Source organism: Botryllus schlosseri, chromosome 8, assembly GCF_051294905.1.
Source record: "Botryllus schlosseri isolate E-star chromosome 8, Bs_hap1, whole genome shotgun sequence".
Taxonomy (NCBI): Eukaryota; Metazoa; Chordata; class Ascidiacea; order Stolidobranchia; family Styelidae; genus Botryllus; species Botryllus schlosseri.
This window is the reverse complement of record NC_137243.1, coordinates 25079884-25107522: the sequence shown is the minus strand read 5'-3', so window position 1 is coordinate 25107522 and position 27639 is coordinate 25079884. Positions and strand designations below refer to the sequence as shown.

Sequence of the window (27639 nt, the reverse complement as noted above, 5' to 3'; positions counted from 1 at the left end):
AATAGGCAACCAAAGCGGAGGCACCCGGCGTACGATTGGATCAATAGACTGGACAACTTCTAGACCTCTCATTTTCGCTCTAAAGGCAACTGCGTAAACTACGTACGGAATAAAGATTCAATACGATTCATGTTCGCACTTGACTTGACCTGACTAATTCCAATGACTAGAACTCGAGAGATTGCGTAAGCCTAACTGGAAAGGTCAACGAGTTCGGACACATACGCAATTGTTATCTCATAGATTGGGCCTGTCATATTGAATCCAGAACATCAATTTGAATGGTCTTTGAAGAACTAAGGACAGCAGCCTCGGAACTTCGGTCTCGGAACAACGTAGGACATTTTGGCCTTGAAACTGGAGACTGTGACACAACACATACGGCTCACTGTCTATAAGTCTGCTGCGAAATCGCCGTTGGAAAATATATTAATATTGTGTTAAATACTACCTTCACGACATATCATACCAAGTTTCAAGAATTATCATGGTGCGAAACACCGTCAAAATCGACCTATACCAGCAAAGGTCGACTCAACGCATATTACGGTAACCGAGTTCAGATATAGATACGATTGTTACATCACACCTTAGGGGCGAGTAGGCATATTTGCCCCGGTTGCTCGGCCATGTTACGAATAGGAGAGAGTAAATCACCGTTTCTTTATTGTGCGCGGCTTTGAGAGAATAGATAGTGAAAGCTTGTTATGAGCGCTACCGGGGCAAGCCCCGGCTAGGCATTCGCAAAGCGAAAACACAGAAGAGAATTCGATTTTCGCAGAGACTTCGCTATGTATGGGCGTTTGCAAGCGAAAGCACAAGAAGAACGCGGGTTTCGCTGTGATCTCGGTATATATTGATTGCTGTGCGTCTATAAATGGTTAAATTGTTATTGAACAGAATTTTAGGTGGGGCAATGCCCCAGTTGCCCTATAGGACGAGCCGCCACTGCTATATAGTGTGTATTATATATTATACGGTTTTTGGATGAAGTAATTATCCAGTGTTGGAGAAATTTGATCTATCACTTACTGCTACACGATGTATCTTACCGGTCGATGCGTCATTATTATTTTAGACTTCGAAGCACATTGAGTAGCCGGGCACACGTTGACACTTTCGATATGTTAAGTGTGCGTGTTGTGATGATTAATTGCTTGTTATTCCTTTTCTTTCGATCCGTCTTGATTAAATCACGTCAACATTACTGATCCGGATGATTTGATATCGATACTAGATTTAGCTTGCCAGCAAAATGCACGTGTTCCGATGTACTTTGCTGACCAGTTTGATTTCTACCTTTCTTTTTCATTATTTTTACGTGTGGTTACCTACGTCACATAGACTACGTCACCACCACCACTTGAATTGATTGCAGCATATAGATGTACTAGTTTACTACCGAAAGGAATGAGCCATCCATCATCTGTTTCGCTGCCTGCCACACGTTGCTTAATTGTTGCCTTATTATTGTTTCCATGCTTTTGTTATTATTATGTTCTTATTGTTACTCGTGTTCACGGCGCGAGCATGTATTGGTTTCATTGATACTGCTGCCGACTTATCTTCCAGAAATCGTATTCACGCCCCGTGACCACACCAAATTGCCGAACACCAGCTGCTCATGCTCACGAGAGACTACTCGTTACCTTCCCGCGATGCCCAAAGACGCGCTGAATCGCTTATCTCAAGAGCGACCTACCTGGCGGAATGAATCGCTTTCACGATGACAACGTGCGGTTCTAAGGACGCTGTTTCAACCGGAATCTTACCGCACCATTTCCGCTTCGCACGCATCGAAAATCTACAACCCCGGTTGGTCATAACGCGATTACATATGGCCATTACATTGGCAGGGTTATCAATACATGAAATGAGCATAAACTTCTGTAAATATTTCGGCAATTTGGCGGTTTTTTTTTCGCACGGCTTTGTAAATAACTTTCGTTCTTCGACATAACATGACGAACGGACTTTACCATTCGCGCCATTAGCGGCACATGTGATCGTCACATCCCCTAATGGTTGCCGGATGGCTGGACATTGATTTATCCCTCAGAGGACCAATTTTAGTGTGTTTTATTATTCCCCCTTTTATGCTTGCATGTATTTTGCTTGGCGACCAAAACTACCGCTCTTTGTCGGCAGCCCCGCGTCATTAATTGGATTTGGTTTCGTTTTTTTTATTCATGACTAGACTCAGACACGGCTTTTTCACGCCAAATTCTCACGCCACAGATTTCACTGTTAACGATTTCTCACTACTCTGGCATAAAATTCGCATAATATGACTTCATCATGTCTCAGTCCCCTTGCATCACTCCAAGAATAATTCGCCCCCCCTAATTGTCGATTAACGAGTTGAGTGATTCGGCTCTTGTAAACCCGTACTCGCCGATACGGGATTTCCGATGACTCCTTAAAACCGTCTTTCATGTATGCCACGCTGCACACATTCACTTTCTGCACGCATCGCGCGGTGGTTATGACGCTACTCGCCCTTTACTTTATTGTTCTTTATTTCTTATATTAATACAAAAAAACCTTTTGCTTTTTCCAACCCATGCCGCTATCTAATGATTTCTTGGACATGGGATTCGACCTCTCATGGTGACCACGTGCTACCTTCAACCCGCACATTGTACCGTTACTGTATTGTAGTTATTGCATTTCATATTAGTGCCTCTGTTCTATTCAGTTACCTGTGTGATTGGAATATCGTTATCACTCCGTCTTTGATGGGACAGTGTGGGGCTCTGGCCCCTTCTGTCTCCTATATCTGTTATGGTATAATACTACATCACGTGACTTATCGCATAGTTATACCCCAGTGCATATCAAAGATTGACTCAGTGAGACTCATGTACGTATGGCGCGCTATGGCACGCTACCTGAGTATGGACTATACGCCGCGTTCCCTCTAGGGTCCGCAACAGAGAGTCTGCGGATATACGTTGGCCAGCACTTTATTGTACAACATAAACTCGAACAGACTAAGGATAAAACATTGGATAAAATATACAGCGTTGGTCGTGCAGCGTCGGTCGATCGTCAGATAAAAAGCCGGCGTGCATCTAACGAAGGTCTTCTTTAAATAGTCGGAATGCAGACACCGTCGCGCACAATGATCAGCAATGATTGTTAATCGTTCGTCCGACGTCGAGAGGGTATGTGCGGTACACCAATCCGCCATAAGGGTCCCCCCGCTTGGAAAAGCTTTAGGTACCGGATGAGAGCGATTCAGATCGAGGAAAAAAAATCATTAGAACGGAGTGAAATAGCATAGCAACCAAGCATGTATAATACACACATCGAATAACAATACATGTTCAGTACATAGCGAAGGGTGATAACAGTGAGACACGACAAAGCGATAAAAAAATTCAAATCTGCATTTCAAACACTGGTGCGAGTACGAAATTTTGCAAGTGACTGGGTGTTCTGACAACACGACCACTATTCGTAATCGTTGTAGATTGAGATTCGGGAAGGGTTGCGTTCTGGGCGGTATCATTGGATTGTGAGTTTTCAAAACATTGCAAGGGCAACCGACCCGGAATCAAACGATCAGTTGGAGGCGTCATAATGACCTTTACTAGTCTCGATAATAAAACACTTCGGAGTGCGCTTCAACACTTTGTGCGGACCAGTATAAACAGGGTCAAGTGATCGTCGTGAGCCGTCAATCCTTAGAAAAACGTGGGTGCAAGTGGTTAAATTATTGGGAACTTGTGACTTTGGGTTACAGTGAAAATTAGTGGAAGTTTGGCCAATGGCCGAAAAGAATCGTCTCATATTGCTCACGAAGGTTGGATTGTCGGTGCTATTCCTACACGGAACGGGATCAACTAATTGGTCAGGCAAGCGTAATGAAGTACCATAAGTCAATTCGGAAGACGAGTACCCTAAATCCTCTTTTATTGCACAACGCAACCCCAAGAGTACTAAGCCTAAATTATGATACCAATCGGACGGGCTCTCCTTTGTACGCAACGCGTCTTTTAACGTGCGATTAAATCTTTCGACCATTGAATTTTGCTCAGGTTTACGGGCTAGGGTAGTAATATGATGAATTCCAAGCAATTGCATAAGTTGGGACCATTCGTTAGACGTAAATTGGCTACCTCGATCAGTTATAAGTTTCCTGGGTGCGCCGAATCTAGATATATAGCCGAGGTTAAAAGCGTCAATGACTGTTTGAGTGCGCATATCACACATAGGGATACACTCCGGCCAACGAGAAAATCTATCAATGCACATCAATAAATATGAAAAACCGCAACTGTTAGGCAAAGAAAGGATATCAACATTTACGGTATGAAAACGTTCAGAGGGCACCGGAAGGTTGGTTATTGGCGTTCGAGTATGTCGGGTTATCTTCGAGCGCTGACACGGAAGACACTGTCGAACAAACTTGGTTATGTGCCGCTTCATATGAGGCCATACGTACCGGTCCGTTATCAGCTTCGTAGTCGCTCTAATGCTAGGATGAGAAATGTTGTGAAGTCCGTTGAGCACTGCGTCGCGCAAAGAATGCGGCACGAACGGGCGATGTTTGCCAGGCAGCGACCTGTCGAAAATAACGGGGCCGTGCAACCCTTCAACTGTTACCTCCACAAGATCCAAAGAATGGTCGTTGGAGTTCGACAGTAGATCTCGCAATTCGTCGTCGTCCTTCTGGGCGTCAAACAGCATCTGTGCAGAGATCGGTACAGTATCTGGAAAAACCACATTGACTTCTAATCTTGAAAGAGTGTCGGCTGCAGTGTTCAGCGATCCCTTGATGTGACGGACGTCGCTCGTAAACTCTGTGATGAACCTTAATTGTCTTGATTGACGCGCGATGAGTCTTTCAGTAGGGTTCTGCAATGCTTTAACGAGACCATCATTATCGGTGACTAGTTGAAATTTCCTGCCTTTCAATTGAACGTGAAAATGTTTAATAGCAGAATACGCTCCTAAGAGCTCGCGATCGAATGCCGAATACGTTCGTTGGGTACGATTAAGGGTCTTCGAATAAAACCCAAGAGGTGACCATATACCTTTGTGTTGCTGTTGCAGAACTGCACCCATTCCTACTTCACTTGCATCCACGACTAGAGAGAGTTCCGAGTCATGAATAGGATGGGCAAGTAATGCATTACCCGAGAGATCAGATTTGATGCGGTCGAATGCTGACAATGCGGAGTCCGACCATACAATACGTCTGCGTTTGTTGGATGATTGATTTGCTATATCGTAGAGCGGCTTCAATATAGTTGCGCAGTCTTTCACAAATCGATGATAGTAACACACAAGGCCGAGAAAGGATCGTAGTTGCTTTACGTTATCTGGGCGAGGGTAATTTGTTATCACATCAACCTTTGCAGGCAGGGGACGGATTCCCTCGAGACCAACCAAATGTCCAAGGAATTCTATTTCCTTTTTACCAAATTCGCACTTGTCAACGTTAATAACCAGACCAAACTCACGGAGCTTCGAAAACAGTGTTCTGAGCGTCGTCAAATGTTCCTGTTCAGTGCGGGTGGCGATTAAAATGTCATCTAAAAACACGAAAATATGTTCGATTCCGGATGTAACCTCTGAGATAAAACGGCTAAAAGTGCTGCATGCATTCGTCAATCCGAACGGCATGGTAGTTGGTTGAAACAGTCCTTCAGGGCAAATAAACGCGGCCTTCTCTTGGTCCTGGGGATGGAGAGGAATCTGACGGTACGCCTTCTGTAAATCAATCTTGCTGAATATGCTGCAACCGTGCAATTCGTTAGTGAAGTCTCGTAAAAAGGGGACTGGCCAGCGATCTTTGATTGTTTGATTGTTTAACTTACGGTAATCGACGCAAATCCTAATATCGTCTTCACCTTTAGGAACAACGGTAATAGGTGACGCATACGGCGATTTTGAACGGACAATGTCTCCGGACGCTAAAAGTTCGTCCAATCGATCCCTTACCTTGCGTCTCAAATACGGCTGTAGTGGGCGACAACGCGAACGCACAGGACCGCCAGTAGTTAATATCCGGTGTACAGTGCCATGCTTACCACGTAGGGACGCAATCTTCGGTATGGTCAAATCTTTGAATTCCTTCAAGATATCTGCATATGGTTGCTTATGGTGGGGCGAGACTAAGTTGAGGCCGAAAACAGACGCAGGTTTCTTCCTACCTCTCACGAGAGTGTTCGAATTTGGGTCCAACATTACGTTATTTCTAATATCGACTACGAAAGAGAACTCCTCCAGGAAATCAGCTCCTATTATCGCAATTTTTGTATCAGCTACGTAGAATACAAAATCATACGTGTGTCCGTTTGAGAGTCGGATCTTGCGAGATTTCGTACCACGAGTCGGAATAGCGGTGCCGTTCGTTGCATACAGGTTTGGTCCACGGTCTTTGTTACGACGATCTTGCCATGTGCTGGGCATGAGCGAAACGGATGCACCTGTATCTACTAAAAATTCAGTTCCAGAAATTTCGTCCTGTACATGTAATAGAGACACATTATGAGAGTTGTGCGAAACAACCAATGGATCTGCACGGCGTGGACGGAATCCTACGCCGTACCTCTGTCTAAAAAAGGACGAGCAGATTCGTAGCGTACACAACCAGGGCGACAATTTCGTGCGCGATCACCAAACCGTTCGTGATAATAGCAGAGACCGCATTCCCGGCTTCGCGGAGGGACGTCGGTACGCCAGTCATTACGAGGAACGGGATTTCGATGCCCAGGGTCAGTATGCACGTCTTCGAAGCGAGGGTGGTGACGAGCTGTTACACCAGCGGCATAGGTCGGTCGTGGAGGCACATGGACAGGAAGTGTATTCCTTACAGGCAGTCGAGATTGAAGCTGTCTAACGTCACGATTCAGGCTTGAAATTTCTCTTCGCATCTGATACAAGTCAGGGTTACCGGGCGCTTGATGATTAGTATGATGAGACCCACGGGCGTAGATATTGTCAGCTCGTACAGCTAGTTCATCCGCGGTATCAGTTACGTGTGATGATAAAATATTGGCTAAGGAATCAGGCAAGTGGTGCAGGAAGGCCTCCCGGAGGTAGCAGTCGACACCAGGCCCTCCATGGGACATTCCCGTGGCACTCCTCAGCTTCTTGAGTATCTCTGACGGTTTCAAACCACGGCAGCGTCCACTATATAGCTCTTGAACACGATCTCGTAGCGGGACAGTGTATTCATCCAGCAGGATTTGACGTAAAATTACAAAGCAATCGGGGTTCTCGATGCCAGGAAGCCGCATTCGGATAGATTCAAGTTGATTTCCATCAAGACAGCGCAAAACGTAGTTGTACCGGGCAACATCATCGTCGACACCATAAGACTGGAATGCAGCTTCTGCAGACACAAACCAGGACTCCGGTGCATGCGACCAGAATTGCACCACAGGCATAGCTCCCCGCAGATGGGCGCTGAAAGGCTGGGCAGCAAGCTCCTGTCGTTCATCTTGCACGGCACGTCGTCGGCGACTTCTTGTAGACATCACGTCGGGCTGTAATCGCGTCGTCTTCAAGAATGAGTTTGGATCACGTCAGGCGGTAGATCACGTCGGGGTCACCAAAAGTATGGCGCGCTATGGCACGCTACCTGAGTATGGACTATACGCCGCGTTCCCTCTAGGGTCCGCAACAGAGAGTCTGCGGATATACGTTGGCCAGCACTTTATTGTACAACATAAACTCGAACAGACTAAGGATAAAACATTGGATAAAATATACAGCGTTGGTCGTGCAGCGTCGGTCGATCGTCAGATAAAAAGCCGGCGTGCATCTAACGAAGGTCTTCTTTAAATAGTCGGAATGCAGACACCGTCGCGCACAATGATCAGCAATGATTGTTAATCGTTCGTCCGACGTCGAGAGGGTATGTGCGGTACACCAATCCGCCATATACGCTAACCTACTGCTTATACCCGAATTGATATAATCGTCCGTACAATATACCTGGAAAAGGCAATTGTTTGTGTCTATTGAACTACAGTCAAGAACTACACCGGACGTTCGTGTCAGCTACTGCCAGTTAAGTATATACTGTAAGCTGCTAGCCGTAGACCACGGACTTGCCGTATACAATCGCAGACTGACAGACCGATCTTCATCCCGCAGTAGGTTTGGGCACTTCTACATTTTTTGATGTAGTATAGATAGGAGGTCACGAAATAACATCATGTAAAGAAGTCATACCTAGGGGTTCACCCGCCCGAAGATGTTTAATTTTACGGGGTCTGCAGTTTCAAAGACAGCCCTCACTCAGCTCTACCGGTCAATCTGATTACGTGGGAAAAGAGGACAACCATGCAATTCCCGATCTCATTCACCGATTTTATCATGAATTATCGAAATATTCGCGCGTCGCGGTGTCTCACTAAACAATACAACTTTAATTTCGTGGCAAAAGCGAACAACGTGATGCGGGGTCAGTTTATCACCCGATGGGAGCCCGGGGTCATGAAGAAGTGCTGCTACGTTCCTGCCAACGGGTATACCCCCGGAGATGTTTAATTACTAGGCCTATTAAGGGGGCCTATATCTTTTCAAACACACCTCACTCAGCTCTAACGGTAAATCAGATTACGAGAACAGAGACAGGATGAAAATAGATAGCAATACATGCAATTCCGGATCATATTGACCGATTCAGTCATGAAAAACTAAAAAAAAATTCTCGCGCTTTGCGCGTTTAGGCGAGGAAAGCTGATTCACTCAACGGACACCCAATGCAGCAGATTAGTAGCGGTAAACAGTGTACAGTTTTGAAATCTCGCCAGGGCAATAAAACTACTCCGAAATAGCCATGATGACTGTTTGGGTCCGTTTCATAGCCGTAGTATTCGTGCGGCCCCAACCGTACTCTGAAATTCTAAATTTGGCCCTCACACCCAAAAAGTTAGGGAACCACTGATATAGACTCTGAAAATCATTTTGTAATGAAGAACAAACCAATACCGTTTGTGTGAGAATTTTATGATTTAATAAAATAGCGAATAACGTGGAAATAACACTGCATCAAATTTGTCTTCAAATTCAGTTTTCCAATAAATTAGTCGTGATTAGTCGAAAATTCCACCCGAGAAGTCGACATTTCCGACCACTTTATACGCCCATGGTTAATATTCACTATTCGTTCACCATAATATTTGACGTGATCATTCGCCGTGTTCAATGATATATCATTGCCGTGTTTCACCTCAGTGCAAACATTCCGCCGAAATTCCGCCAGGACCACTTCAGTTCCTAACCGTTCACATTGTATCTCGTGTGTCGCATTGTACAATGTGTGTGTGGAACAATGGACGATTCTCACCGCTCTAGCGCCACCTATGAAGGGATGGCGGTCGTAATTTTGCCTCCATAAGGCTACCATTGTGTGCAGAAATATTGCAGTACTTCTCCTTTATGGCGGCTCGTTACTGCGAATGCATGAGTTGTTGGTTATTGCAACACCACTAATGCCTGATTTCATGTCATTGCTAGTGAAATCCAGACCCTACTTCTTCATTATAGCTGTTTGAGAAGCCTTAGCGTGGGACTGTATTTTTGCTTTAAGGCTAATTCCATTATAATTTAACAGGGGCTGTAATGCATACCCTCAGAATTGTCCAATATTTACAAATGTTATTCTTTTTTGAATTCCAAGTTTATTAAAAAAAAAAAAATTGAAAAATGTTCAGTAGTTCAAAAGATATTGCGATTTAAAATCCTCTCGTCACTAGGTGGCGCTACTTTCAAAAATCTTTGAAATCGATATTTTTCGCTTAAATGATGGTAGAGAACCAATTAAAATGTCCAATTAACCAATTCTGGGGCCAAGGAATTCAATAAAACCAACTGTTTCGCCCTAAACTCAATGAAAAAAAAGTTACGGATGAAAAAAAAAATGGGGGGGACGGGCTTGAAAATGTCTGTGGGATACGGCCTACACAAAAAAAAATTATTGTGAAATGTGCTTTCAAGGAGTATGGTTGATAAAAAGCTTGATTTTAAATTCCCCAGTTATTCCACCGTGAAATATGCATTACATAAAAATTTCATGGTCCCAACCCATATCCCTGCTCACCGTAAATACTATTATCACCAGTCAAATATATGAATAAATTTATTAGTTCTGGTTTTTGAAATTTTTCAAGTAGAATCCGTGCTGAACCACCGCATCAACAATAATAGAAGCAAGTAACAAAAGACATATTTACAATTGATCTTGAAATGTGGCAAGTCGACGATCCAAAATGCATGCCAAACTCGAAACAATAAATATGTTGAAATTGCATTTTGTCTCTTAGTATAGTCAAAAGTCAAAAATCCGAACATATTTATTGTTTCGTGTTTGGCATGCATTTTGGATCGTCGACTTGCCACATTTCAAGATCAATTGTAAATATGTTTTTTGTTACTTGCTTCTATTATTTGTTGATGCGGTGATTCAGCACGGATTCTACTTGAGAAATTTCAAAAACCAAAACTAATAAATTTATTCATATATTTGACTGGTGATAATAGTATTTACGGTGAGCAGGGATATGGGTTGGGACCATGAAATTTTTATGTAATGCATATTTCACGGTGGAATAACTGGGGAATTTAAAATCAAGCTTTTTATCAACCATACTCCTTGAAAGCACATTTCACAATAATTTTTTTTTGTGTAGGCCGTATCCCACAGACATTTTCAAGCCCGTCCCCCCCATTTTTTTTTTCATCCGTAACTTTTTTTTCATTGAGTTTAGGGCGAAACAGTTGGTTTTATTGAATTCCTTGGCCCCAGAATTGGTTAATTGGACATTTTAATTGGTTCTCTACCATCATTTAAGCGAAAAATATCGATTTCAAAGATTTTTGAAAGTAGCGCCACCTAGTGACGAGAGGATTTTAAATCGCAATATCTTTTGAACCGCTGAACGTTTTTCAATTTTTTTTTTTTTAATAAACTTGGAATTCAAAAAAGAACAACATATATAAATATTGGACAATTCTGAGAGTATGCATTACAAATCTCAAAAAATTTGCTAAATTATAATGGAATTAGCCTTAACTGAACTGCTGCTGACTTCTCTTCTGATGTCACTAGTAACAGTAACAATTTACACAGCAATGTATGGAGCTTCTATTTTCTTAGTTGTTGACGGATCTACCAGAGTTCAGTTTTGCCGACGTAGACAGGATTGCCAGCGAATCGAGAGGTAATGGAAATAGCAAAGGCTATAAATTATTCGCTGAATCTGACATATGAGATTTTAGAGGTATGTTGTAATTTATACTAGCAGGGGTCCTTGGTAGATTTATTCAAACACTCAAATTATAGGCTCCTAACTGGCTTTGAGAATTAGACTTCTTGACTTTGCAAGTATCATCTGTGATCCTGATGAGTTTGAGCATGTCAGTATCAGCAGTGTTATTGGGGTCAATGCTTGATATTGCATATTGTCAAATCAAAAAATTGTGCTGGCAACTAAAATTAAATAACTAGTCAACAAATTGTTTAGTAACAAACAAATACGAAGATTTACAATATGACTAAAAATTGCTGTCATTGCAATGTTCCCAGTTGCACTGCCTGACTGCCCCAGTTCGATGATTGTCAAGTGCACCATATACTGCTGCAGTATTTTATGTTCTAGGTGCAGATTTGCCTCATCGACCAGCCACAAGGATATTTCGAAATCTGATGATAAAACTAGAACTGTCAAGGACACCTTGCCCATTTGCGGGATATGAAAGGGTCATGGCCACCCGGAGATCTTTCATTTTACCTGGGTTTAGACTTTGTTCTCCACGGTGGACACCAAGCCGCTCACTCCCAGTTGTGTACCGGATAAGCTTTGTGCATAACTGGCTAGCTCCTAGCAAATGGCGGATAAATTTGTCAATATACAATACCCAACAGAACTGTTGAATGTTACTTGTTTTGTTTATTGAGCAGTTAAAAAATGAATGGATTAGCGATATAAAGCAGACATGACTTTATGTAGCCACTTTGGCCATGTGGCGCGATACCAATCAAGCTTGTGTGCATGTAGCCACTAAGGCCATGTGGCGCGATCCCAATCAAGCATTATTAACATGTGTGCTACCATAATTTCCTCACCTGAAGGATAGGGGCATATGTTCTCTAATTTTCTCTCGACTCACCCAAATTGTCAATTTCCCCAAGAGTAAAATATGAAAAATTTGCCCAAGTTATCGATAACCCGCTAACAGATGCAGTTGACAAGTTGAATCGAACACCAAGGTCTTTCACTACAAAGCTTTGGTGAATCCGACAAACAAATCAAAACAGTTCGTCTTGCAATGGCAGAGTTTTTGAATTTGCCTTTGCTTGAAATTCTTCAATATACCACTTCTGAGATCATTTTTAACAGCTGATAAAAGTGGAACAGTTGCAGCTGTTGATGACTATATGACTATGTTGACTATTGACTATATCAAAAACTTCAAAACCAATCCCATAACTTGAAAATCCAGAATATTACGGAAACATATATCATCGGATGCCTTGAATCGTGCACAAAATCAGCTTCTCCAGCTCGTTACTTAAATCCTGAATTATTCCTTTGCTTTAGATGATTTTTCTTCACAATATGCATGATCCACTGATCCAGCAATGGCTGTTGTAGATGTGGAATCTGATCAGTGCTACTTGGACCAGAAATTTCTTCTGGAGTATGATGTCCACTGCAAATACAGTTAGATGCATTAATAACATGCCGACAGAAATGAACACATTTATAGTTACGGACTTACGGTATATTTACGATCAACTAACAATGGCAGTTATTCAAGTACATCTACGTTTTTCAAGTAATAGAGTTCCTTTTACTAAATAGTTGGTGCTGGTGGTATAACCAAATGCAGAAAAAAATTCAAAGTAAACAATCACCCGAATAACAAATGAGCCGAATTGGATAAAATGTCTGTCAGCTTGCCACACACTAATATCACTAATAATGTTCGGTCATAATGTTTGTCGCTGTTCAGGTGATACAGCAGCTTGGGATTGAGCTCGGGATTTTGCTGCACTAATCATAATAACCATAAATACTTTTAAAGGTTCTAGAATGGCCAAGCACACCTTGGACATATTTCCTGATACTGAGTTGTGCAAGTTATATTTTTTGCTGCAATGCACTCTACATATAGTTGGAAAGGCAGTATCATGTAGTTATTGGACTTTCCCTTCCACCCAATTGATGTGCCGAGTTCGCGAAATAGTTTTAAATAATATTGGAATCTCTCACACATAAGAGACCTATCTACTATGTACCAAGACTTCAGTATATAATCCTCGTCATTAAAATGCTCCCCACAAACACGTGTATTTCCAGTTATCTAGACAAAAGTCACTAGCAACATTATCACGATAGAACAGGAGAGAGTATGATCGGATTGAAACACTTCTGGTAATTTACTCACTTCAAAATTCAACCCGACTACAGATCTAATTTTTTATATCCATTTCTGCATGTGAAAAGATAGTTTCATGGCCTTTCTTAGTCGTTATTGCATTTCAGAACACAACAATTATAGTGTGATCTTCCTGTCACAGTCTACGATCCCGCATCTGCATTCATGTCTGTTATCTCACAGGCAATACAGTAAAATATATAGATTGTTTATCGCAAAAGTTCTTTGCAAGAAATCAACCTGTTCATATCAAACATAAAACTGTATTACAGGAATAAATTCACTAATTTAAATTACATAAATATATCCGTTATGACCAGCCATTTTATAAATATATATGCACTATAATTATCTTAGAAGTCAAGCTGATATGCCATGATGTTCTCGACTTCTCGTGAGTTGTCACAAACCAGTACCGAAAAACTTCGTAAAACGGCTGAAATCGGCTGTTTTTCGCTAACAAAAAGATTCCATGCTAATAATAAACATGCTATTTATCTTAATTTAGCATCATATCGACAACCCACGGAGATAAATAGCGAAACCAACTCCAAAACTGCCATCTGCGCGCACGAAGCAAGATTCACCGACCGCCATCCCTTGACCATCAGAGATGAGCGGATTTGAAATTTCTATGTCCTAATCCAATCCAAATCCGAACCTTCAAATCCAAATCCTAATCCATAACTTTTTCATATTCAAGTCCATGTCCAATCCTAATCCGATTCCAACTGGAAATTCAGAAAAAAAACTAATTTATGCAATGGAGGGATTCGAAAATTTTCTTTTACAACCAACGATTCACTTGATTCAGTATTACCTAGTAACTATAAGCACATTAATAACTGATTTGAATAAAGTTTGTCGCCATTCGCCACACGACATTTCAATCTCCCACAAAATAGATAAATCCAATCCTAATCCGTTCTGAAAAAAATATCTAATCCAATCCAAATCCAACAAAATTTCACAAATCCTGCTTTTTCAAAACCTAATCCTAATCCATGCTCATCTCTGTTGACCATAATGGCGGCGCTCGTGAGCAAAAATGAAAATCGTGCATTGAAAATAGAAATGCCTGCGAACTGGTGTCCGGACAATACCGAGAAAACCATTACCGAGAATGCCATTACCGAGAATGGACACCACCGAGAATGGACATTACCGAGAATGGACACCACAGAGAATGGACATTACCGAGAATGGACACCACCGAGAATGGACATTACCGAGAATGCAATATATGCAATGCAGGCATGTTATGCATATGCACAGGCCGTGTGAGTGCATCACGGCGTTGCCACATCCGGTATCGATGCTCAGGTATCAATTTCTCGACAATGTCAGTCCCAGTAAGCTATATTCTTGACATTGGCCATTCTCGGTAATGTCCATTCTCGGTGGTGTCCATTCTCGGTAATGACCATTCTCGGTAATGTCCGTTCTCGGTAATGTCCATTCTCGGTAATGGCATTCTCGGTAATGTCCATTCTCGGTAATGGTTTTCTCGGTATTGGTCAACACTGGCAAATATAATTGCCGCTAGTGGGCGATCATGAATGCAGCAGTTAAATTAAGCTCAGCTGCATTTTAACGAACGTAAACATTGCTGCATAACTAGGCTGAGCGGCTGCAGCTACGGATCGTAGGCCTAGGCCAGTAAGCCAGTAACAGTATCAAGACTGCGAAACAATGAAAAGATTGGAAGGTGTTGAAACGACTTGGAGTATGGAGTAGTCTTTCAAATCAGACACCCACATGAATGAGACTAGTGAGAGATGATATTGTGTTTCGTCTGCACCATCGAGATGCTTTGACGATGGAGATGCGATACGACCGTTAGGTCACCTATTCTGCACCACCGTTTTTTATCTCCTCCATGCTAGCCGTGGATGCTGAGCGCCTTGCAGCTAAGCTGCTGCTGCTGGTACCATTTATCTAGTCTTTGGTATGACCCGGCCGGTGATCGAACGTACGTCGTACACGGCCTACCGATCGAAAAGCCGGACGCATTACACTATCTCACTGGCGATGAAAAGGACTAGCTCAAGTTCCACTTTATTCATAAAATTCCATCATTTCTAAAATCACAAGACTGCGGGCATCCCTAAAAGACGGAGAAGCGGAGGCAGCGGAGACAGCGGAGGCAGCGGAGAACGGACCCTAAAACGCGGAAGCAACGGAGACGGCGGAGAGAGCCAAAAATGCCGATTCCTAAAAGACGGAGATAGCGGAGGAAACGGAGAGCGGAGCTTTCGGTCATTAACCTTTACAGACACGCGCGACATAGCGGACGGATACTGAAAGCGGAGTTCGGGACCCCGCGAAATGGACATAGTGGACGGTTATATAATATAGAAAGCGGAGATCAGGGCGTATCGGAAGATGTTTCGAAGCAGTGGAGAATAACGGAGAAGTCAGCCGTGCAAGTTCAAGGCCAATTTGGCGACTGACTGCCCGTCGATGAGATGACATAGCGGACGGATACTGAAAGCGGAGTTCGGAGCCCCGCGAAATAGACATAGCGGACGGATACTGAAAGCGGAGAACTAGGCGTATCGGAAGATGTTTCGAAGCAGTGGAGAATAACGGAGAAGTCAGCCATGCGCGTTCAAGGCCAATTTGGCAACTGATTGCCTGTCGATGAGATGACATAGCGGGCGGTTATATAATACAAGGAAAGCGGAGATCGGGACGTGTCGGAAGATATTTCGAAGCAGTGGAGAAACTGCTTAGCTGCTAAAATTCAGCCGTGAACTTTTATTTAACCTTTTATCATGACTGTATATATTTTCTTCGTTTCATTTTGGTAACATCTGTATATAATTTGTAAAAGATATTTCGTTAATGAAGTGACATGTGTTAGCAAATAAGGAGAAGATCGAGTCGAGCAAAGGTGGATTGTAAAGGCCAGGCAAAATGCACCGATATTAGGTTCATAGCAAGTTGTTACGGAGTTCGCATTATAGTCACTATTGCAGAGGTCTCAAACTAGAATGTGCTCACGGGCCAATTTCCTGGTTTGATGGCGTCGCACGCCGCAGCACCAATAACGCAGATCTACATGATTTTTTCGCCAGGACTTCTTCGGGTCAATTATACCTAATTTGATGGCGCTGAATACGAATCTGACGTTATTTTTGCTTTATCACATCACGTTGTTCAGATATTATATATGTTGAATATTTTTACTTTTTCGGGGTAATCAAGTAGATTTGGGCTATTTCCCGTACTTACTGAAGTGGTAATGTTTCGCAATTACTTCAAAATCTACCTGAACAGTATTCTGGATGAACTAATTACATTTGCAATTCGGTTTTTGTAAAGTAGAAAGTAGTTCAGTATAATATTCCACAACTATCATCAGTTAAATTGTCATACGAAACGCGTCCGCTGTCATCTCATCGATGGGCAAGCAATCACCGAATTGGCCTGAAACTCGCATGGCTGACTTCTCCGTTATTCTCTGCTGTTTCGAAATATATTTCGCTACGCCCCGAACTCCGCTTTCAGCATCCGTCCGCTATGTCATCTCATCGACGGGCAATCAGTCGCCAAATTAGCCTTGAACTCGCATGGCTGACTTCTCCGTTATTCTCCACTGCTTCGAAACATCTTCCGATACGCCCTGATCTCCGCATTCTATATTATATAACCGTCCGCTATGTCTATTTCGCGGGGCCCCGAACTCCGCTTTCAGTATCCATCCGCTATGTCATCTCATCGACGGGCAATCAGTCGCCAAATTGGCCTTGAACTCGCATGGCTGACTTCTCCGTTATTCTCCACTGCTTCGAAACATCTTCCGATACGCCCCGAACTCCGCTTTCCGTGTATTATATAACCGCCCGCTATGTCATCTCATCGACGGGCAATCAGTCGCCAAATTGGCCTTGAACTCGCATGGCTGACTTCTCCGTTATTCTCCACTGCTTCGAAACATTTTCCGATACGCCCTGATCTCCGCTTTCAGTATTCGTCCGCTATGTCTATTTCGCGGGGCTCCGAACTCCTCTTTCAGTATCCGTCCGCTATGTCATCTCATCGACGGGCAGTCAGTCGCCAAATTGGCCTTGAACTCGCATGGCTGACTTCTCCGTTATTCTCCACTGCTTCCAAACATCTTCCGTTACGCCATGATCTCCGCTTTCTATATTATATAACCATCCGCTATGTCTATTTCGCGGAGCCTCGAACTCCGCTTTCAGTATCCATCCGCTATGTCATCTCATCGACGGGCAATCAGTCGCCAAATTGGCCTTGAACTCGCATGGCTGACTTCTCCGTTATTCTCCACTGCTTCGAAACATCTTCCGATACGCCTAGTTCTCCGCTTTCAGTATCCGTCCGCTATGTCTATTTCGCGGGGCTCCGAACTCCGCTTTCAGTATCCGTCCGCTATGTCATCTCATCGACGGGCAGTCAGTCGCCAAATTGGCCTTGAACTTGCACGGCTGACTTCTCCGTTATTCTCCACTGCTTCGAAACATCTTCCGATACGCCATGATCTCCGCTTTCTATATTATATAACCGTCCGCTATGTCTATTTCGCGGAGCCTCGAACTCCGCTTTCAGTATACGTCCGCTATGTCTATTTCGCGGGGCTCCGAACTCCGCTTTCAGTATCCGTCCGCTATGTCATCTCATCGACGGGCAATCAGTCGCCAAATTGGCCTTGAACTTGCACTGCTGACTTCTCCATTATTCTCCACTGCTTCGAAACATTTTCCGATACGTCCCGATCTCCGCTTTCCTTGTATTATATAACCGCCCGCTATGTCATCTCATCGACGGGCAATCAGTCGCCAAATTGGCCTTGAACTTGCACGGCTGACTTCTCCGTTATTCTCCACTGCTTCGAAACATTTTCCGATACGTCCCGATCTCCGCTTTCCTTGTATTATATAACCGCCCGCTATGTCATCTCATCGACGGGCAATCAGTCGCCAAATTGGCCTTGAACTCGCATGGCTGACTTCTCCGTTATTCTCCACTGCTTCGAAACATCTTCCGATACGCCCTGATCTCCGCTTTCTATATTATATAACCGTCCGCTATGTCCATTTCGCGGGGTCCCGAACTCCGCTTTCAGTATCCGTCCGCTATGTCGCGTATGTCTGTAAAGGTTAATGACCGAAAGCTCCGCTCTCCGCTTCCTCCGCTATCTCCGTCTTTTAGGAATCGGCATTTTTGGCTCTCTCCGCCGTCTCCGTTGCTTCCGCGTTTTAGGGTCCATTCTCCGCTGCCTCCGCTGTCTCCGCTGCCTCCGCTTCTCCGTCTTTTAGGGATGCCCCAAGACTGCGAATACAATGGAAGATAGGAAGGTGCCGAAACGACTTGGAGTAGTCTTTGAGATCAGACACCCACCAGGGCCCAGGTGATGTAAATAGGAGGCATGCACACTGGATGAGAGTAAAAGAAGATAATTTAAAATGATAAGGCGAGATCCATAAGTCAGGTCGTGGTCCGGTAAATGTTGAGGGCTGACTAAAATTCATTCAGAAGAAATTGCCTGTATTTTGACTTGAATGTGCACTTGCTTGACGACTGTTTGATAGCCTGCTAATGAAAAGGAATGACTGCTAGTCAGAATACTAGTCAGCCTTCAGGATCACCGGACCACAACCTAACATATCGATTTCGCCTTCCGCCACATCAATTTGTCGCTTGCCTTTATATTCTCTGCTATACTTTTCATTCAGTGTGCATGCCTATTATTAAATTGATGCTGATACTGACACCAGCAATGCCTCGACTACCTACTATCTACATTAAATATGCATCTTGACCTTGGGGTTGTTGTATTAGTAAGCCCTATTTCATAGGAAGGAAGTTCAATTCATACATCCAAGCATTCATGTATTGACATTTTGACAAGTCTGGTAACTTGTTGTTTGGTTAAGTGGCTACAAGTGTCAAAGCTCAGTGGTCCTATTTTTTCATGTAAAATTTGATAAATAGGCGTAGGCAAGGTTTTGAATTGACTGAGTAACCTGTAGGGCCGGGATGCTCAACTGGTGGTCCACGGTTCGAATGAAGACCTATTCAGTGTTGGATCTGGACATATTTAGACTACTTGTTTTTTTAATCAAACCATTATCGTTGATTCGACTAATAAAACAATAATTGCATTACGCTTATTGCTTTTGCCGGGGCTGTAATGACTCGAGTCATTACTGAACTGGAGTCACAATTTCTCGCTTACTCAAGTCATCTTGCTACAAATGAAAAATGACTTGACTCGAGTCAATTTGTGTATTGACTAGACTTGTACTCGAATCATTCCGCATGACTCGACTAAGTCATATGAATGGACATATTCTATATCACTTATTCAAGTAGCGTATATCAGGACTGATAATTGAAAAATAGGCCCAGAAACTGTGTTTTATCTGTTTGGATCATCATATTCAGAGTGAGAAAAATCAGTAGCCTATATGATGAATCCGAGGCCTACGATATCACCCTAGAGTTTCACAGAAGTGAGTTGAACCTCACTTGAACTCGATAATGAACAGTAAATACTATGACTTGGACTCGGACTCGAACCCTCATGAATTGGAAATGACTCAAGCTGACTTGAGTCAAAACTATAAATATCAAATTGACTTGTGACTCGGAACCTGGTGACTTGGTCACAACCTTGGCTTTTGCTAATAATACCATTTACCAGATTTTGTTAATAGTCACACCATAAAACATTTGGATGACTGCAAATTATTTCATGAGAGTTAAAACGGACATTAGCAAATTTCAAACTTCTTTATCTGAACCTTTGATAAAAATTGTTGAGTATCCCAACTGCCGGGTCAACTTTAATCAATTAAGTAGATGCCAACACATGTTTATTTCTTACTAGCATTTATTTATATGAACATAGTCGAGTCAATCCACTACTCCAGTTAGTCGAGTCAATCCACTACTCCAGTTATTCTATCTATTATCAATTTTGTAAATGCTTTACATTAATATTACCAGGCATACCAGTCCGATTTGACGTTTCTTATTGTGTCGGTAACACTGGCGCAATATTGATTTACTTATCTTACTTACCAATAGTTGTTCTATGACGCAATGTACACACCAATTGTTATCGAACTTGGTAAATAAACCTTGGAAATTTCCCTTCCTTGTGTGTTTAAGAATGTAGGGAAAAGCAGAGCTATGTTATGTAACTGTGATGATGATGCATATATTACAGTTCCGTTGCAACATCATTTACTTTTGGTTAGAATATCGACAATACAGTTGATGTAAGGAACAGTCCACTGATAGCAGGCCATAATGATATGAATATGCCTTGTAGATTTATCAATTAGAGTTGAGTCTTTATTTGTGATCTGTAATGTTGATAACTTCTATGTATTCGTGGTCAACTGCAGAATTCTGATGTACGCAACCGTCAATTCTTTTCTGTGCCAAGATTCACATATCCCGCCAGGCGCCAATAGGTTTTATTGTCAATGCTTTACATTAGTATTACTAGGCCTACACTGTGCGAGGTTAAGGATTGTATGTCGCTATTTGTGGGAACAATTAATATCATAGTTAAAGAGATACAGCTATGTGACCTTGACCGGTATAAATACAGTATGAAATGGATGTCCTGTTCTGTGTTGTTACCTTGACTGTGAATATTTACTTCTACATAATTCGTTACTGAATTGCTCTAACAAATTTACCTAACTGCTGCATATTGTTTTCATAGTTCTTTTGTGTGTGAGATTAGTATTTCTGTTTATATGATTAAGCTGCTTGATTGCTGCATGCTCTGAAACTGTTTGTGATGATGAACGAACACCTATATCTACCTACGAACATCAGAGGAGAATCTCCAATGGACCCCGTATATTCCTCAAACTCTGAGCATGCGTACTATCCTATCACGAATCCATTATACGAAACGTCTTTTGTAAGTGGAGACTTGGTCAACCAACAGCCGCTTAATATGTATCAGAGAAGTCAAGCGCCAAGCAATCATTCTCAAACTGAAACGAATGAGGCCGGTATTGCGTCGGATCTAGTAAGCTTATCTTCCATATATTATATTATGTGGGAATTGACCTATCCTGATGCATATTCGATAAATATTCTACAAGACGATAAGTTTTCGTTTGAAAATACTGGGTAAATATGTGCGATTCTTTTTCATGATGCCTTCTCGGAACAGTAGTCTACGTCAATACAGGGATTGTAGTGATAGGATTCCATCAAATACCCCCATGGACCCCCCTGTTTTAGTTCAGTGTTTTGCAAATATTAACTGCAGGTTCGTGACAAACAGCAACAAATTGACATCACACTATTTATGCGGGCGTTGGGTAGACGGTAGCGAATTCTGTGGCGGTATTTCTTGAAATACGTGGTTGTGTTTTGAAAATACGTGGTGAATGGTATAATAACGGGCACCGACCTCATTGATTATGATCGCAGCATATATTCCACCAAAGTTGAGACTCAGATTTTTTTTGACGATATAACGTCTATCCTCGTCATTTTCAACCAGCGGCTCATCTTGAAGTTGCTCTGGGATATAGTGGTTATGTATAATTGTATATAGCCTAACTGTAAAAATGGATATTTGCAAACATTTGAAGTCATGCCGATTGACCTTATTTTTCCAACTTTTTAATTTTTTGGGAGGCAATTTGACAATTAAAATGAGTTTGCACAGTAGAATATTTCATCTCAGATAGCCATTCTGTTGATGTGAGTCATTAAGTTGTAGGATTAATGAAGCGAAACTGACTCTACTAGTTGCTGACATGACCGTTGCCCCTGACAAGTGTCAGCCGAAAATATTTGGGTTTATTCCAGTATGAATATGCTATATTAAAGTTATATGCCTTCATCGGTATCTTCATATTTTAATTACTTCCAAACATTTTGACAGGGCACTGCAGATGACATGGACCCTTGGGACTACATACTCAAGCCTCTTATGAATGTCCCCGAAGTCCAGCCAGCCCCTGAAAACATCACCTGTGACTGTATGTATTTACGGTGTCCAGTCCCAATGGAAACGTTGATGTGATTGGTTTGTTGCAGGTGGAAGTCCGTACCGTGATCAGTGGAATAAAATTAATGACTTGATGCGCGACGGTAGCGAAGTTATTAGACGGCATATCGATCGTATGTGGCTGGACAGCCGAGATACTGAATTCGACTTCACTATACGAAAACGCATGAATGAAATCTTGGAGCTAATGCGTTGGTAAGTTTTTTTTTACACACAATCCTAATGTTGTAGAAAAAGCATTCTTATAGGCACTGTTAGTTACGGCAGATTCGATTCTGAATCGAGTATTAGGTGGCGAGTCGGGTACTCGAGTATCACACATTATACGGATAACATCATAACAGTATGAAAGATGTTGAAAGTTTGAATATGCGCCTTCATGCGACCACAAACACAATAATGCCCAGGGTTGTAACCGCGTCAAAAGGTTCTGAGTCACAAGTCAATCTCACTTTTATAGTTTTCACTCGAGTCAAGTCGAGACATTTTCAATTCACCACCGAGTCAAATCCGAGTCCAAGTCTGCTAGTCGGGTAGAGTCCAAGTCATAGGCCCGTATTCAGAGACACGTCTCTATCTCAAACTCAAGGCGTGCTCGACGGAGCAAAGGCTGAGTCCAGTTCGATTCGAGAGAGCATTTGGTATTCGGATAGGATTTCGAGCGTTGCTCGGTTTCGAGTCTTTACTCGATAAATTTGACAGCTTGATGACTGCTTGCAGACGTCTGCGGTTTTGTTAATTGCTCGCGATCTGGCAATCCGCGGGTTTGGATGTGATGTTGGTTGCCTAGTATCGCCTTCAATTACGTCAACACTTTATATTAGAATTATACGCTAGATGTATAGACGAAATAACACCGCTCAATAACATGACTATTTGACATACTGTAGTAGCCAAAGCAAATATTTTCAAATAATGAAACACCAGACTTCATCCTGAAGTCTTAAGGCATAAACACAAGCTATTTATTGGATTACTGATGACGGGTATTGGTACTGCGTTGTTGATATTTCCGCCATACGCAGGGACGGACGATTTTATCAACTGTATTGCGATAATCTAACATTGCGTACATTCATAAAGCGCCAGGTCATCTACAATCGTGTATTGCATATGTCCGCATCGCCGAGGATTCGGCTCTTGTTAGGATTGGGTGATCTCTATTGTGGACAACAGCTTGTGTGTGGATTTTCAGTAACATTCATCCTTTATTCGTTTCTACATATCCTGATGCTACGTTTTATATTAAGTGAAAAAACAGAGCGTTGTGAGGAATTAACCGATTTTGCGAATCCATCGGAAACCTTTCTGATGAAAATGTCCGCCGATTTGGGAATAGCCTACGCAGCCAACGATGAAGCCATACGGCGCTAGAACATGATTTCCTTTTTATAACGGTGCTATATATTACAGTTGAAATTGTGAATTCAGGCACCAAACATGCTCACAGCGCAATTTCCGCAATATATTCAGGGCCAAACCGTAAAAAAGGGAATGAGTAAGGCCTTGAGCCTGCCCACGGCTTGACTCGGAAAACGCTTGCTCAAACGCCGCATTTCGAGATCGACTCCAACCTCAGATCGTCATTGAATACCATAACCACAAAAGTAGAACTCGAAAGAGCGCCAAGTTCGACTCCAGTCGAACTCAAACTCGCTCTCTCGCTTCGCTTTCTGAATACCGATTCTTACGCAATGTTGACGCAAAATGAGTTTGAGCACTGAGTAAGGTTTCTTGAATACGGGCCATAGTGTTTTGACTCGAGTCCAAGTCATTATGTTCAATGTTCAGTTTTCAGTTCAATCCAGTTCAACCCACTCTTTCAACTCTGGTCTACTGACAAAAATGACTCGCATTTAAAATATAGTAATTTTCCTCAGTCCCAACAGTTCTTTGCCCTATTTCCAGGACTGATAGACGAAACACCAATAATATGGTAACATATCATTCTTCGAAGTTACAATGAAATATCTGTCTTGGCCGTCCTAGTCTCGAGTCATATGACTTGGTTCGAAACATGCACAATAGGGGTGTTCGAAAAAAAACTTTTTTTCCACATTTCATCGGCTTCGTTGTCAAATCGTCAGGTTACCCAGAAATACGTTGTACACCAAATTTGACTCAATTCCATCCAGTAGAAGCCGAGGTCAGTTAAATTGAAATTTCGGTCATTTTTGAAATAATAGTATTTACGGTGACCAATTTCGTCACACGGTCGTGACCAAAAATCGTGTTCCAGTTATGCCTGAAGTGGCAGAAATGTCTTTTTCATTTGTTTTGATCTGGGAAAAAAGTTTTTTGAACACCCCTAATGCACAATAAGCCCATTTACATGGTCAAGTCATATTGAAGCCAAGTCGTCTTGGAGTGCCGTCATCAGGCGGCTTGCCTAAGTGCTGTAAATCCGACCGAGTTTACATGGTCATGTTCGTCGCAGCTCGAGTGGTACACAGCACTTTGGGATTCAGCTCGCGAATATGTTAAGACAGTTGAAATATCCAGAAATACTTTTACGCAACTCTAGAATGGCCAAATACACCGTGTATATATTTTTCTGATAGTGAACTGTGCAAGTTATGATGTTGGCTATAGTCGCTTCATAAGTTGTGACGCTGAACAAGTAGGACCACGAGCATAGTAGAAAAGCAGTATTATGTATTGATAGAGCATTCATCTTCACCCAGTTTAAATACGTGCCGGTATCATGAAATTTGAACACGAAATGTTACTATGTAGCTGCAGTCAGGATTCGTTTTCAAGTACCGGTACTGCTCAAGTCGTCTCCAACCGACTCTGTGGAACGGATCGAGCTTAAGACGGATTGAAGCAGTTTGCCTTTTTCTCTTTTTCAAAAACGAGAGAGTCGAAACGACGAGTCAGCTTCGAAGCCTACCCAAACGACCATGTAAATGGGCTTAATGACTCGAGTACAAGTCGAGTCAATACAAAATCTGACTCGAGTCGAGTTATTTTATGCATTTGAAAAAATGACTCGAGTCAAGTCAAGTCTTCAAAAAACCGCGACTCGAGTCGATATTTTTAGCACCAATACCGGTACCTATTTAATTGCCCTTTGTGACGATGCAGTGGCTTGATCAAGACTTCACACAATCACGGGTATTCACTGATCGAATTGCTGGGTGGCCTGAAGAAACGCTGCACACCAATTTTTTTCAAAATTTACTGTCAACGCTATAAAAATGTCAAGTTGTTTAAAGAATAATGCTAAACAATTTTTGGTCACTTCCAACCGGCAGGTGGGTACCGTAATCCCAGAATTATGAATGAAAAGCTCAAATATCTTCGCTTCTACGGGTCGGAATTGTGTCGAATTTGTTTTATATCGTTTTATAGACAACTCATCAATTTCATGGGGTCGACCGTAAAATTCAATATAAGCCTAATAATAATAAATTCAAAATTTTCCAACTCCTGTGCATTTATGTCTACCAGTTGGAATCGAGCCGAATGTGGTGTGCAGGGTTTTTAGGCAACCTAATAAGTAAATCAGTGAATTCCGTAGTATGTTACTTTGCACCACTTCTTTCGTATGCTCCAAAACGACTAATGGAGGTTTCAGGGCGATCACATGATACGGACATGATATGAACATTGAACAGTTATCAGATTGGAAATCCCAGTGTCAGTCTTTTGCGAAAAACAACATCATGCTGGTGTATGAATGTCAATGGGTGTATTTATAGTGACTTTGTACCAATACCTAGCCTGAGTAAGATTGGCATTTGCTAGTTCACAATAACTTGAATTCAGGAATATATTCGAATGACGAGTTGACTAATAAGGTTCTCGTGGGTATCTGCTGGTGGAAAACTAGACCATGATTAGTTTAAAATAGAAATTCGAATAGGTTACTGGCACTGCAGTGAACGTGAAGATTTATCGAAACTATATCAATATGGTAATGCAAGTTCAACCCTAAGGTTCCACCCAATTAACATGTTCATGGCACCACTATCCAGGAGCGTAGCCAGGGGATCGAATTATCTAATTGACTTCTTGATTGGATAATGTTTAACAATGAAACAAGTTATTGAGCTGAATGTGAACAATCAATTGAGATGATTTGAAGCTATCACACTTCTGTTTTGCAATTCTGTTTCTAGGGATAAAGTCAACCCCGGCGAACATGAAATCAGTTCCAAACTCATCACCCACCTATACGGACAGGTCAGAAAACAACTCAATCTGTTGGATTCGACATGTGATAACGATTACCGAATCTCACTCCTTAAATTCAGCGACAGATTGGCTGTAAGTCGATTAAAAATTCATCTTCCAAGATGTACTTGATACCTAATGAGAACAGTGTAATTGGGCTGAGAATAGTATATTTTGTTGATGAACATTTGAACAATTGTCCCCAACTATCAGTGAATTGGTACGATAGTAACTTGAAGATCTCCTTGGCATTTGTAAAGGCCTCTCCTTTGTGCTGATACGCTGATATCTGCTAAACTGACTGCATGCACGCATAATGTGGAATAGGGTTAGAGCTAATTTTAATAATCACTGTTATATTCATATTGAAATGAGCCCGAATATATTCGGCTGACACTCGTCAGGGGTAACCATCAGCAACTAGTAGAGAACTGGATAGAACATTGTATGTTAACTATCATATCACAAAAGATGACACCACATAATGAAAGCAAAGAGAGAGCTTAACTTAAATGTACTCTTTCTAGAGCAGTGGTTCTCAACCTGGGGGGCGAGAAACATCTGAAGGGGGCGCGAAGAAGCTGTCAACTGAAAATTTTTGTTCGCGCTCCGCGCGATTTACCTCCAGTTCACGTGTGTTTCTATATATATTGACCGAATTTCATATTATTTATTTTCTCATCAACAATCATAACATTCCATGCCATCAAACAATATGTTGGGGTTGCTAGCATCCCGGTTGGATTTTGTGATATGACGATAAGGGGGGCGCGAAATTTTTCACTATCATAAAGGGTGGCGTGTCTTAAAAAAGGTTGAGAACCACTGTTCTAGAGGGTACATGAACCCCTTTTGTAGGCGTATTTTTATCTACTAGTTGCTGATGATTACCCCTGACGAGTGTCAGCCCAACATATTCGGGTTTATTTCAATAGGAGTATGCTAGCTAATCAATTGTATATTGAAGTTCTGTACCTCCAAGAAGCTATGCAATCATTGGTATGTTTAAAACCAGGCCTATTGGCAAAATTTAT

General features: G+C 42.1%; 1 protein-coding gene and 2 long non-coding RNA genes across 4 annotated transcripts in view; 1 reads left to right on the top strand and 2 right to left on the bottom strand.

Annotated features, from left to right (window-relative positions):
• Nucleotides 1-11895: 11895 nt before the first annotated feature.
• On the bottom strand, nt 11896-14488 carry LOC145445444 (uncharacterized). Its single transcript, XR_013917024.1, has 2 exons — nt 13417-14488; nt 11896-12678 (listed from the first exon to the last, which is right to left on the bottom strand). It is a non-coding gene; the product is annotated as an uncharacterized LOC145445444 (long non-coding RNA).
• A 2218-nt stretch (nt 14489-16706) lies between these two features.
• Nucleotides 16707-18701, bottom strand: LOC145445443 (uncharacterized). Its single transcript, XR_013917023.1, has 2 exons — nt 18176-18701; nt 16707-16939 (listed from the first exon to the last, which is right to left on the bottom strand). It is a non-coding gene; the product is annotated as an uncharacterized LOC145445443 (long non-coding RNA).
• Nucleotides 18702-20316: 1615 nt separating this feature from the next.
• The window catches only part of LOC145445442 (signal transducer and activator of transcription 5A-like), a 44514-nt gene continuing 37191 nt past the window's right edge, over nt 20317-27639 (top strand). The window contains exons 1-4 of one of the 2 annotated variants that reach the window (XM_080323633.1): nt 20317-21430; nt 22301-22397; nt 22456-22621; nt 26551-26614. In XM_080323633.1, coding sequence (XP_080179759.1) covers nt 21194-21430; nt 22301-22397; nt 22456-22621; nt 26551-26614 — 564 coding nt within the window. In that variant the 5' untranslated portion in view covers nt 20317-21193. Of the gene's footprint in view, nt 21431-22300; nt 22398-22455; nt 22622-26550; nt 26699-27639 lie in introns of both variants that reach the window. The other variant, XM_080323632.1, reaches the window with a different exon arrangement.